Source organism: Malania oleifera, chromosome 1, assembly GCF_029873635.1.
Source record: "Malania oleifera isolate guangnan ecotype guangnan chromosome 1, ASM2987363v1, whole genome shotgun sequence".
NCBI classification, from domain to species: Eukaryota; Viridiplantae; Streptophyta; class Magnoliopsida; order Santalales; family Ximeniaceae; genus Malania; species Malania oleifera.
The window spans coordinates 15,606,586-15,621,053 of NC_080417.1; the positions used below are offsets into that span (position 1 = coordinate 15,606,586).

Below are 14,468 nucleotides of genomic sequence, written 5' to 3' on the forward strand. Positions count from 1 at the left end.
TCGAGATGACCTAAATCCAAATTTCAAGAACACCCTCTAACTCTAATCTAACCATAACCCTAAACTCACTCGACCCATCATGATATAATTGAAAATGAATTATGAAGGATTGCATATCGAAAATTATCTATCATGGAATCCTAATAAATATTGACAATTTTCCAACATTGAAAAAATATTCACCCATGATTTTTATCATATATATATATATATATATATATATATATATATTGTAAAGCGATGAGTATTAATTATAGCAAGGTACACCGACATTTGGAAATTAAAGGAAACATTTGAGGGCATTAAAGTCACTTTATTATCAAGTTTAAACTCAAAAAGACCCACATTTAGACTTCTACCCACGAAACCCCTCATTAATTCTTGCCATTAAAAACCGTATTTACAGTTTCACATTAGTTTTGCCGAACCCACCACTGCTTTTATTATTACAGAGGTTTCTTTTTCCGTCCTCTTACATTATATAATTACTCTATGGACAACATATCATATACATATATTTACTATTATGGAATGCCGGTATTACCCTCGACTTGCGGGGAGAAGACGAGGTGAGGGGAGGGCAAAAGAGTCCATAGGCTCTCATCGTTATTGCGTAGAGGAAAAGTCAAGTCATAACCGTATCTATCCACCGACCACCGACCTACTCCATAGAAATTGAATCCAAACAGAAATTATTAAACATTAATATTAAAAAACTGAAATAATTATTCTATAATGACAATATAAGCCCTAATAATTACACACATCATCAATGACAATTGACATTTCTTTTTTTCCCCTTGCTTTTGAATTCCACTTCACTTGCCCACAAACGACAACCACCACCACCACCACCCCGCGGGGATAGATATTTACCCATTATTATTTGTTTATTATTTAATTTTCTGTTTTTTTTCTTTTTTTTGGTTTGTTTAATTGATTAATTGCTTAATTTAATTTTCTGGGTTAATTAATTGGAGGGGGGAGAGAGAGAGAAGAAGACCCAGATGGGAGCGAGGAAGGCATCTACGTCTGCAAGCTGTTTTGTAAAACGTGGCGGCGATTAAGAATTTCTTTTGCAAGTGCCGCTACTATATAAAGAGAGAGATATAGATATACCCCTTTTCAGGAATTAGAAAGTTATGGGCGGAAGAAGGCGGTTATGTCGGTGAATTTGGATCTTTCTCCCTGTTTCTGCACCCATGGTAGCCTCACCGCATGAACAAAATCCCACTACTGCGCCACTGCAGTGAAGGAGAAGAAGAGCAGAGCATGCTCCCATCCAAGCAGAGCAATATTTCGAGTTCGATTGATGGCGGATTTGATTGATTGATTTATCGATCGATTGGTTGGTTGATTCTCTCTTTTTCTGTGGAGAATTAACAGGTGGGCTTGATTCAGGGGTGTTCGGATTAAGCTCGAGGCTGTGGATTGAAGATGGAGGGAGGGTGTTCGACGAAACGATCGGTGGGGCAGAGCGAGAAGAAGTACAAGGGGATAAGGATGAGGAAGTGGGGGAAGTGGGTGGCCGAGATAAGGGAGCCCAACAAGCGGTCCAGGATATGGCTGGGCTCCTACTCCACCCCCGTGGCGGCGGCGCGTGCCTACGACACGGCGGTGTTCTACCTGAGGGGCCCGTCGGCCAGGCTCAACTTCCCGGAGTGCCTAGCGGGCGAAGGCTGCCTCCACGACATGTCGGCGGCGTCGATTCGGAAGAAGGCGACGGAGGTCGGAGCCAGGGTCGATGCGCTCGCGACGGCTGTTCGCGCTTCGTCTCAGGTCAAGCCCTGCGGCGCCGGCAGCGGGTTCGATGAGAAGCCCGACTTGAACAAGATGCCCGACCCGGAGAATTCCGACGACGATGACGTTTGGGGAAGAGACTTGGAGTAGTAAACCATGGCAGGCCGTGTAGTGTAGTCTCTCTTTCTTTCTTTCTCCATCTCTCCCTTCTCTCTCGTCTGTGAGGGTGTGGCGCTTCGCATGCGCCGGGGGAGGGTGCCCCCGGACGGCCCAATGAATGATGGGAGCCACTTTGATTAGTAGGTTGGATTAGTGAATGTGTCCCTTTGCTTAAAGCCTAGTGGATTTGGATGATGAAATTTTGGCTACTTGTAGAAAAAAAAATATATAAAGAAGGGTCCTTGTATTATTAATTTCTAGCTCTAGTTCTTGAATCTTGGCATCCATACAGAGCACACTTCCTCTCTCTCTGCGTTTTTGGGTGTTTCTTATATAATTACGTTTTGTTTTTTATTAATTTTAATTTTTTGGGTTTGAATATAAATCATAATAATGGTGAGTGGGGAACAGGCAATGGCCTACACACCATCATTTGATGCAGCAGACGACCAATACTAACTACTCGTAAAGGGATAAGAGCGACCCAGATGGCTGTGCTGATGTGGGCACAAGCCCTCCGCTTTCCGGCGGGCTAAGTGGGAACCTTTACCCATATGCTTCTTTCTTTCTCTTCTTTTCTGAGTGTTGTATTCAGAGGGAGTCAGAACTCAGAAGTTGAGGAGCTAAAACTTTTGAAGGGAGAGGGGGTTTAACCGTTGATTTCAGCTCTGCTGCTTGCTGCTTGCTGCTGTTGCAGTTGCAGTTGCAGTTGCACTCAAAGAACAAGATCAGCATCAATCATCATATAATGGTGGGTTTTGACTTCGTTTCATCCAGGCTGAGGTTACTACTCCTTTTGTCCCTTCAGTTGAGGACAAGGATGATTAGTTCCGTCATAGTGGACTGTGTTAATGGTCATCTACCCATTTTTCCAAGCTTTGATTAGTGTGAAGGGTACCCTACCCCCGGGCAGAGTGCAAACCTACATTGGTTCCCTAGGGCTCCCCGCCCCACCCCCCCTCTCTCTCTCTCTCTCTCTCTCTCTCTCTCTCTCTCTCAAGTCAAACGACCCATCTCGTTTCTCATTTCATTTCCATTTCCATTTCACTTCTTGCTTCCTATAATCCTTCAGCTGGCCCTACTCATTCTTTGCCTGCCCTAATTTTTTATTTAAAGAAAGAGAGACAGTTTTGTTTTCGAAGGTATAGAAATAAGGGAGCGAGGCTTCAGGACATCACATGGGAAGGGCACATTGCGGACAAATTAAAGGGATATGAATATGAAGTCACAGTTGGATCCAGATGGCAACTGGTGCTGGCAGTGGCAGTACCCACTTGTCCAAAATTCCCCACCACTTGAATCCTTGGGAGTGTTTAGTATTGGGTCAGCCCAACCATAACGTACAAACATTGAATCGGTAGAAATGGACCCCATGAGCAGTTAGGGTGCACTATGCATGTAGCATACATGCACCGCCCCAGCCCTCCCCCCACACCCACATGCCAATCTGGTTTAACCAGCCTGGTTAGAGCCCAGATTTCAGACCAATTATTGCCTAAGCCTGGCTTTCAATTTCAAGGTTGTACCGCATCCAACACACCCCCCATGAAAAAACTGCCATCACAAAGTCAAGTGCCCTCAATCCCAGTGTACCATATTTGCCAAATTAGTTCAACAACCGACTTTGACAAAACAGGATCTTCTAACAGATTCTTTAATTCCCCGTTGGATAATAATAACCACCACGCTTCCTAACACTGCATTCCTACCCACACAATCCCAACAAAAATCAATCCATAAAAAATAAATGAACTCAAGTTTGGCATCCAAAACCGGTTGTAATATCAACACAGTACGTCCATGACTCCACATTGAACCTTTGTAATAACTCCAGTGCCATATACTAGTATGACTGCCCAATACAAGGGAGAGCCTCAGCCAGTTATGGGCAAGTAAGCAGAAGCCCCGTAGATGCATATAACTATATACATACATACATATATATAGTGAGAATGATGTTGGTGAAGTTCTATACATAAATATGCCAAAATTGTACATGAAAAAAAAAAAAGGGTGATCTTTGGTCTCCTTAGCTTGGAATACATGGAGCAGCCTGTGATGCTTGCTAGCCAAATAAGCTGCCCTAAAAAATCTCTCCCTTCTTTTTTGACGACATCAAATTAAAGTCTAGCGTCTCAAAAATATTTTGCTGGAATTGGATTATGCTTCCATTTCACTAGCACGTTTCATATGAAGTGCAGCTCTTACAACATTTCCTCGTGTAATAATCCCGACCTTCAGCACAGAAACAACATCAATCAAAATGGATAGAAAATATGAGGTAGAAATATAAAGATGGTTCAAAAGAACAGAATGGATATATCTCTTACCAGCTTCCCATTGCTATCTACAACTGGAAGTCGACGATACTTAGTCCTGAGCAATAATCTGATGCCAGACAACCAGTTTACAAATTAATGTTCTGCGGCATCTGGCAAGAACCAGCTATTGGTTGTGGCAAAAACAAAACACAGATTAAACTAGGAAAGGAAAACAACCTTGCAGCATCCTCAAGATTGGTGGTTTCACGGACAACAACTGGCGCTGAGGTCATCAGATCACCAACCAGTTTCCCATTTGTTTTACTGAGCAACTTCTGTACCTCGTTGAATGTCTGTAATGCAACTGTAATTAGTTATGCCAGTTCCCCAATTTTAAAAATGTCACAGTAAGAAATTGCAAATGCTACCCCCAAAGTCTGGACAAAATTCGGTACATTCAGCATATGAGTTGGTATTAGTAAACCAGGACCAGTCTTATTCTGCCATGTGTCCAAGCCTCAAATGTGGTACCAATTTATTGTCTAGATTCAACATTAATGTCCATTGTTGTGTGATACCGGCACACATGGCAGCACTGCATTAGTTCCAATGCACCAATCAACATGTTGACTGACCCTAATATTTTTCCCAGTGTCATGATACTTTCTCAATCTAATGGATTCTCGATAGCATCAACACACTATCTAAGAAGAAAGCCACAGCAGCACTTCACTTCAATGCATAATTATGCATCGTATAAAGGTACACACTTCAGCGCCTACTTAGCTGTGAAAAACAATTTTCATTTTCCATTTCTAATTTTCCAAAAAATTATTAAAAAATCACCTCAATTTTCAGTTTTCCAACATTTGTTCTTGGAAAATCCTTTTATTGTTTTTCAACTTTCTCATACAAATGTTGAAAACTAAACATGAATAGAAAAAGAAAACTTTTGTCCATAACTGAATATTCCCTAATTCTCAAAAACTTTTGTCCATAACTGAATATTCCCTAATTCTCAAATTCGATGCCCACATTTCCTTCATATCAGGACAGCCATCGGACCACAAAGCTTGTGCCCCATGTCCTACTGTTATCTTATTATTATTATTTTTATTATTTGTTAAAGGTTATTTAGTATTATTATTAAGTGTGTTAGTATGTTAACTAGTGAGAGTTAGTAAGGGTGTTATGGTCATTAGAATGTATTTGATGTGTATTATAAATAGAGGGAGAGATCTATCTTCAAGTTAGGTCATTCATTTAATCAAAATCTCAACATGGTATCAAAGCGTGATCCAACCTAAACCCTATCACACTTAGCCGTCACCAGAAAACATCTCCCCATCGCTGCCCTTCTCGGGTCCACCTCCACCCTTCATTATTTCATAAAACCAACCATATAGCCTAAAAAAGAACCTTTCGAATCCTAACCCTACAAAACCCCATCGACGGAAAGTACCTGACATTTCCCCCACATGAAAGCAGACTGCAGGCAGTCCCAACCCCACGTGCCGGTGTGTGAGAGATATTTCTGCCACCTTTCTCTATTTTCTTTCCTCCACCATGATCTTGGGCATGTTTTTTTGCTCAAAGATCCAAACTTTTTCGACCATGCTCTCATGGTAATCCATTAATTGTTGTTCAGTGTTGGTAAAGGCTCTTTTGTGAGTTCTTGGAGCAGTGGCGGTGTTTGTAAGTTGAGTTATGAGGCTGTGGCAGTGTATATCAGTTGGTAAATGGTTCACGTCATCCGTGGTTGTTTCAGTGCTTCATATCATTTGTGGTTGTCCTGATCAGTTTTGGTTATTCTCCTTGTTTGATATTGGTTAACCTTGTTTGATATTGGTGTGGCTGCTGGTTTGTGAGTGTTGGGATGGAGTCTATGAATCCCAAAAACATGTTTCCTTCATCCTTGCCATAGATGACAACTCATAAGTTGGATGGAAAGAATTATGATCAATGGTATAAGGCTGTTCAGGCATATTTATTAGGATTAGGAAAATCTGACCACTTGCTCCAATTTGATCCTTTTGATGAGAAGTAAAAAAGAAGTGTGGATTCAGGAAGACACCTTGATTGTTTACCTCTTATGGAATTCAGCCCTAGATTGCACAGATGTGCATGCATCTAGATATGTGCAATGAGATATGGGATTATGTCAATCTTCTATACTCTAATAACATTACACGTATGTATGGTTTATCCCAGGCATACTTTCAATTACAAGGACACAAGAGTTTTGCAGATTATTTTGCACATATGAAGCATATTCATGAGGAGCTAAATGTCGTGCAACCTATAATGGCCAACGTTTATTCGATGCAGGAGCAGATGGAGCAAATGATAGTTCTTTGGGTTCTATCTGACTTGAGACAGGAGTTTGAGGCAGTCCGGCCCTAGATACTTAGTATTGCAGAGTTGTCATCATTTGCCGATATTTATTCTCACATCCTTCATGCTTCCTTTAGCACACATTCTCCTGCTCTTGCATTTGGCTCTAAGAGGACAGCCTTTGCCATACAATATGATTCTAGGTCTATACCAAACAAATGCAGAAGTTATCGAGGTAATTCAAGCAGTCGTGGTAGTTGAGATGGACGAGATAGAGGCACTCCTCACAGGTGCACTCATTGTGGACAAGGTAATCATAGTATTGAGTAGTGTTGGGATCTCCATGGTAGACTTTACACATTGCCAATGTAGGAAGACGATTGGCGGAGAGCATGAAGCTGGTGGACTTTTATCACTTTGAGTCGCTCTCTCCTTCTACAGCTTGCACTGCTGCTGCTACACCTATCTAATGTCGCCTTGGTCATCCTTCATTGGAAAAGTTGAAACTTCTAGTTCGTAATTTGAGTTATTTGTCTAGCCTTGATTGTGAGTCTTGTCAGTTAGGAAAGCATCATTGTTTCCCTTTTGCTTCCTTAGTCGATAAACGGGCTGCAAGCCTTTTCATGTTAGTCCATTCTAATTTTTGGGGTCCTAGTAGTTGGGTTTCCGGTGCTTTGTAACCTTTGTGGATGATTATTCAAGGATGATTTGGCTATATTTAATAAAATATTGTTCGGAGTTATTTCATATATTTTGTGTATTTTGTTTTGAAATAAGGACTCAATTTGGTTTGCAAGTTCATGTACTTCGGAGTGATAATGCTAAAGAGTGTTTCAATACACAATTCACTACTTATATGACTCAGTTTGGTATTGTTCACCAATCATCCTATGCCCACACTCTTCAACAAAATGAGGTTGCAGAAAGGAAAAATAGACACATTCCTGAAATCACTTGCACCTTACTTTATCAAATGCATGTACTTAAAGTGATTTGGAGTGATGTTGTACTTACTGCTTGCTATTTAATCAACAAGATTCCATCCTTTGTTCTTAGTGGTAAAATTCCCTGCTCCATTCTCTTGCCTAATTCGTCTTTATTTTCCCTACCTCCTCGTATATTTGGGTGTGCGTCCTTTGTCCATCAACTAACTCCTAGGGTGGATAAGTTGGATCCTCGTGCTATTAAATGTGTCTTTCTGGGCTACTCAAAAGAGATATCGTTGTTATAGTCCTATGTTGCATCTTCTTCTTCTTCTTTTGTTTTTTGTAGATGTTACCTTCTTTAAGTCTATACCTTACTTAACCCAATCCCTGAGTGCTTCTGATCTCAATGAGTCTCTTCCTCCACCTAATCTTCCAGGTTCTAGTTTGTTGCCCCTGCTTAATCAATCATCTGTGTCTCCATATAGTTTTGAGTCCTCCTCACCGTCTCGATCGTCCTAATTTGCAAGTGTATTCATGAAGACAAATCCAAGGATGAGAGTCACCTTTAGCTTCTACTACCACGCCTTTGGTTTCCTCATCCGATGATCATATTTACCATGATGTTGATCTTCCCATTGCTGTATGAAAAGGTAAATGCACATGTACCCAACATCCCATTTCCAACTATGTTTGCTATGACTTCTTATCACCCTCCTATTATTGTTTTGTTACTGCTCTATCATTTGCTGCCCTTCCTAAATCTGTTTCGAAAGCCTTAGCCCACTCTGGATGGAGGAATGCCATGACTAAAGAGATGAATGCTTTACAAGTTAATGGTACTTTGGACTTGGCATCTCTTCTTCCTAACAAGTCTGTGGTTGATTGTCACTAGGTATGCATTATGAAAGTCAACCCTGCTGGTTCTATGGCTAATCTAAAGGCACGTCTTGTTGCTAAGGAGTATACTTAGGTGTATGGTTTGGATTATTCTAACACTTTTTCTCCAGTTGCCAAACTTACATCAATACATATGTTCATCTCATTGGCTATTACTTGTCACTAGCCTCTGCATCAGTTGGATGTAAAGAATGCCTTCTTGCATGGTGATCTTGAAGAGGAGGTCTATATGGAGCAACCACTTGAGTTTGTTGCTCAGGGGGAGTCAAGCTTAGCGTGTTAGATCAAGAAGGCACTAAATGATTTAAAATAGTCTCCTAGAGCATGGTTTGGTCAATTCAGTGTTGCAGCACTTGAGTTTGGTTTTCAGAAGTGTACAGTGGATCACTCTGTGTTTTATAGTCATACTTCATCGAGTAGGATCCTCCTTGTTGCGTATGTGGATGATGTTATTATTACAGGTGATGATGATAAAGGTACTCAGTCTCAAACTTTTTCAATAGACTTAAGTTTCAAACCAAAGATATGGGACCGTTAAAATACTTCTTGGCTATAAAATTATCTAGATCTCATATGGGAATTGTTTTGTCATAGAGGAAGTATGTTCTTGAACTGTTGGATGAAATTGGATTATTAGGATCCACACCGGTTCGTACACCAATGGATTCTAACAACAAGTTAGTGTCGGATATGGGTGATTTGTTGCCTAATCCTAGAGATACCAAAGACTTGTTGTAAAGTTGAATTATCTTAGTCACTCGACCAGACATATCTTTTACAACAAGTGTTGTGAGTCAGTTCCTAGATTTTCTTATGACAAGTCATTGGGACACAATAGTTCACATCTTGAGATATCTCAAAGGTGCACCTAGAAGAGGTCTTTTATATCGAGATAAGGGTCACAATTATATTCAGGGATAGACAAATGGAGATTGGGCTAGGTCGCCTTCCTATTAGAGGTCCATAGTAGGGTAATGTATCTTGGTTAGTGGTAATTGGGTTTTTTTAAAGAGTACAGAAACAAACTGTGGTGGCTAGGTCAAGTTTTGAATCAGAATATAAAGCTATGGCTCACACTACTTTTGAACTTCTTGTTGAAGAATACATTGGAAGAATTGGGTTTTCCACATTCTTAGCCTATGGAATTGATGTGTGATAATCAAGTTGCTCTTGAGCTCTTTATATTGCCTTCAACCAAGTTTGTCATGAGCGAACGAAACACATTGAAGTTAATTGCCATTTTGTTTGGGAGAAACTTCTACAAAAGCTCATTACTACCACTCATATGAAGTCCGATATGCAACTTGTTGATTTGTTCATCAAAGCTTTGAGGGATGCTCATGTTAAATTTATTTGTAAAAATATAGGAGCATATGTTATTTATGCTCTAGCTAAAGGGGGAGTGTTAAAGGATATTTTGGTCTTTTAGTACTATTATTAGGTGTGTTAGTATGTTAATTAGTGAGTTAGGGTATTATGGTCATTAGAATGTATTTTATCATCATCATGATTATTATTAGGACAAAAGACACTGACCCCCTGAGGTTTGGCCAAAAGACAATTACTTCCCCTGAGATTTTAAAAATTCCAGAGACCTTGCCTAAGGTTTCAAGAATTCCAAGGATCTCCTTGGAAATTTGTCAAAAAGACACAAACCTCTCCTTATATTTTGCAAAAGGATAATTTTTTTTAGGAGAGGTATCTATCTTTTTGGAAAACCTCAAGGGAGGTCTATGACATTTTTGAAACCTTAGGGGATGTTTGTGGCATTTTTGAAACCTCAAGGGGAGGTCTCTATCTTTTTGCCAAACCTCAAGAGAAGTGAGTGTCGTTTGCCATTATTATTATTTCTTGCAAAAAAGCTTTTTTGATGATAGAGAGAAAACAATCACAATCTAAAGGCCCTTTCAAGCCCTTTGCATCATAATTTATATAGCACTTTAAATTGGCTAGCTCATATTGATCTATTTTCATCATGCTCTCACCACAATCTACCCTAGCTTCCTGTCCTCCAGATGCAAACACTCATAAAGTAGATCTTGTTATTGCAATTTTTTGAAAGATAGGAGTGAGTAAAATACAATTCCCTCTAAAATCAATTGTTTCTTGTGCAATGTGGTCATTATCTTCTTCTTTATTTAACATGTCATCGACTCATCCTTGAAAATAGCAACCCCTTCCAAACTTTCTATAGGGTTCTCCGACAAATGCAAATTGCCACAAAGTTTGTGCACCATCTTACACCATTGCATTCATTTAGATAAATATTTTATTGTTATTGTTGTTTAACACATCTTCATACCCATAGAATAACAAACAATCCAAATGCATATAATTGCTTTTAAGAAACTAATAGAGTTTCTAGTGGAGCTTCCTACAAGGGAACGGTTCCTAAGGGTGATTTGACATGACTTCTTCAGACACTCAAAGCCCATTTGCTCAATAGAACTCATGAACAAGTGCACAGAGAATATTTCAAAATGGCCCATGGCTCCAAACTCAACAAAACAAAACCTTGTTCCAAGCATGGTTTTAAATCATAGTAACAGGTAGTGTAACGCAACGGTAACGGGTGTAATAGAAAGTGGGAGTAACGAATGTTACATAATGGGAAGCATGTGTAATAGCCGTGTATTTTTTTTACAAAGCAAGCACAACCTTATGCATATTAGTGTATTTGCATGTTTTAAGCTTTTAACCCTTCTTAGGAGTCTTAGTATATTTTGGATCCTTTAGTTCAACTAAGTTGTTTGATAAATGCAAGAAATTTACATTTTTTTAAACCACCATTGACAAAAAAAAAATTGTGTATTTATTCTTATGCATGACAAATTAATTAATAAAATAAAATACATTATAAACTCCATTAATCTATTAGACACATAAGACATACGATTGTACAAATAATATAAAAATACAATGACTAGAAAAGAAAAGAAGGTTGAAGTAGAAAAATATAGAACATAAATATCAAATTGCTAATTTTATCAAAATAAAATATTTTCCTGACAAGTTAGTATTTCAAATTGTTAATTAATGCATCTCTTGTGAATATTTTAAAAAAAAAAAATAGTAAATTTTGTATCATTTTCATCCTCATTATAATCATTTCCCTCTCTCGCCACATAGTATATTGAGAATGATTTATGAAAGAGGGGAGGGGGGGAAACAAATGTAAGAAGAAAAAGTAAAAAATAAAATAATTTTTTTGGGTGTAATAGTCTTGTAACAATTAGGTAACGCTTGTACAGGCATTTACATAATAGTCACAGTTCGTAATAGCTGCTATGACCATGATTTTTCTTCCCACCAATTTTGTGGTGCGTAACGGTATTAGGAACCCAAAAAACTATTACATAATGGCGTGTCATAGTACCACATCAGATGTGTACTAGGAAAATCTTGGGCTTATAAGGATGGTTTGGACTACAACTATATGAGGCACCTACTATAGGACAAACTCGTAAGGCTAATGGCCAAAGCGGACAATACCTCACCAAAATTGAGCTGAAGACCATTACATTTGGTATCAGAGCAGTATCATATGGGCGGATCCTACACAAGGTGTAAGCAACTCCGATGAGGGCATTAGAGATCGGAGATGAGAGCATGTCACAGTCCCATATTAGATGTGTGTCGGGGAGATCATGGGACTCCAACTATGTAAGGCACCTTTTATAGGACAAACCTATGAGGCTAGTGGGCCAAAGCAGACAATACCTCATCAAAGTTGAACACAACACTGTTACATGGCGTTACATAACAGTCACAACCATTAATTAAAACCATGATTCCAAGTTCCATCAATGAGGACCACATGTCAAGGTCTTGTGTTGCCACAAGTCATTCATATAGAAGGTGTACGAGATAAGCCTTGGAGTGACATTCTAATAGCCTTAGAGGAGCATTGGTTAACACATATAGAGGTGGCATGGATGAACCATGGATGGTTGAAAAAGGTCTTAAATTTTGATTTCGACTCAAATTTCAAAGTTGTAAAAGTAAGGAAATTTTGATGGATATTTCGATTTCAGTTTGAAAATATAACGGAAATCAATAGTAAAGCATGGAATTCTTTTATGAAACTTTAATTTGGTTAATGGACATAATAATGTAAGTTTTAGGGCTAATAAATTACAAGTTAAATACATCTATGTTTTCTATGAGGTTGAAAAGTTGTAATATAATGGGTATCAAACATATTCGTAAGATAATATACAGTAAACATATTTAGTTAATACAACTAGAACACAAAAATCATTTAAATATTATTTATTATACAAGTAGTGATAATTTAGACATGGATGGTTAAATAAAATGTTGTTGTTAGTTTATTTTTTCATATAATTTCAAAAGCCTTCATAATAATATTTTTGTTTAAAAAAAATAAAATAAATTACGAGAGAAATTTCACTTCACTCCTAAATCTCTCATTTGAGTTATGAGAAAATTTAACTCTATAGCTAAATTTTCGACAAGTTTTGTTAAATTTCAAGATTTCAATAAATTTTGGATGATTAGTTGAGACTTGAGATTTTGATGGAAATTATGTAAGGCGAAATCGACTACCATTTCAATTTTGAGGGTGATGGAAATCGAAAATTTCAACAGAAATTTCAACAATTTCATGGAAATATAAAAGCAACTTAAACCACGGACCTTAGTGTGGGCTAGCAGTAATTTCATAAATATAGAGAAAAAATGAGGAATTTATTACGAGTATAACTCCTCGAACATATTGTTGTTTCCTTAAGCCAATTTCTAGAGAGGGGGGTATACTGCAAAATGCTCTTTAAGTGTGAGAGCATCCCATTGCCCTTCGCTGTCATGGTGGGCACTAAGTTAGCACCCCAAGGAGGGCTACCTTTCTTTTTTCTTTCTTCATTATTATTATTATTATTATTATTATTTTTTGGGAGGGTGGGGTGGGGGGTGTTAGAATATGTGGGACTAGGAGCCCCATGAATGGCACATAGAGTGGGGCATCGTAAATGAGTAGATGTGCATATGCCTATGTTGCCTGAATTATCTTTTTGTGGTGCTATTTAGGATTGATGGGGCTATTGAGATGCCATTGTAGCCTTGTTTCCTTTTCCTAAGCATTGATCTGAGTTCAACGTTGTTCATAAAGGTCTTGTTCATGTGTGACAAGGAGGCAATGTTGTGGTTATGGGCTTTTGATTATAGCCCAGACTCGTATCTTGTATTCAATGCTTTCTAGTTGGCATGTTGGCTATCTAAGTGCTACTTATGGCTATAGATTGGTGCATTACCTTGCTCAAGTTGTAATTGTGCCACATTATGGGTGTGGATTAGCCTTTGGCTCTTAGTAGAGCATACATGTACCTGAGGATTATATTGTGGGCAAGGAAGTTTCTCTCAATGCTTTTATAAGGTAAGCACAACAACTTGGCTCTTTAGGATAAGCTTCTTAAGCAAGAAATAGTGGCAGTTTAGTGGCTAGATTGGGAATCCATGCTAGCACACAATTATACAACTTGTAGAGTTTTAGACCTAGTGTTGACTCATGAATGCTATGAAAAATGCAAGTGGTGTGATAATGGGTAACACGGTGAGAATTTGTGTAGCTAGGAGCCTCGATGATCATGGAATCCTCAGTAAAGCAAATGCCTAACATAACTATGGTGTGCCTAGTCACATAGATCATCTTATGAGGGAAGGAACTTTGCTTATTTTGTTATGGGTTTCTCCTATTTGTTCTAATGCCTCACAATTGTTCTTAATTGAAAGTATGGATTACAATTTAACTATGGTGCATTACTCGAATGGACTAGTTCATTAAACTTGGACCTCTTTGGACTGGATACTTAAACCCTCTTCTTCGTGCTCGAAGGTATTTTTTCTTAGCTTCTTAACTCACACAGGGACAAGTAGTATTATCTAGGGTTCACTTTATATTATTTGATTAGTGATTTCAAGAGTTACAGTGATGCTTTGAGTATGGAATCATAGCATATTCTATTTTATGCTCAATGACCTAGAAGCCAAAGTAGCAAATGAAGCTGGCTTGTGGGAGTCCATGAACTGAGGTCAATACAAGCTATTGCTAGTCAACAACAAAGACATTGAAGGCCTCCAATTAGACAAGTCTCCTAAACAACAACAATATCTAAGGTCATGATGATAATCT

General features: G+C 38.6%; 2 protein-coding genes across 2 annotated transcripts in view; one reads left to right on the forward strand and one right to left on the reverse strand.

The window, feature by feature from the left end:
• The first annotated feature begins 820 nt into the window (after positions 1-820).
• Positions 821-2,153, forward strand: LOC131156251 (ethylene-responsive transcription factor ERF011). The gene has a single exon (XM_058109786.1). The coding sequence runs from the start codon at positions 1,438-1,440 to the stop codon at positions 1,888-1,890; it is 453 nt and encodes a 150-aa protein (XP_057965769.1). The 5' UTR covers positions 821-1,437; the 3' UTR covers positions 1,891-2,153.
• Positions 2,154-3,657: 1,504 nt separating this feature from the next.
• LOC131156243 (CBS domain-containing protein CBSX1, chloroplastic) overlaps positions 3,658-14,468 on the reverse strand; it is a 99,784-nt gene continuing 88,973 nt past the window's right edge. Inside the window, exons 6-8 of the mRNA XM_058109775.1 lie at positions 4,398-4,513; positions 4,230-4,287; positions 3,658-4,134 (exon numbers count right to left, since the gene is read on the reverse strand). Coding sequence (XP_057965758.1) covers positions 4,060-4,134; positions 4,230-4,287; positions 4,398-4,513 — 249 coding nt within the window. The 3' untranslated portion in view covers positions 3,658-4,059. The remainder of the gene's footprint in view (positions 4,135-4,229; positions 4,288-4,397; positions 4,514-14,468) is intronic.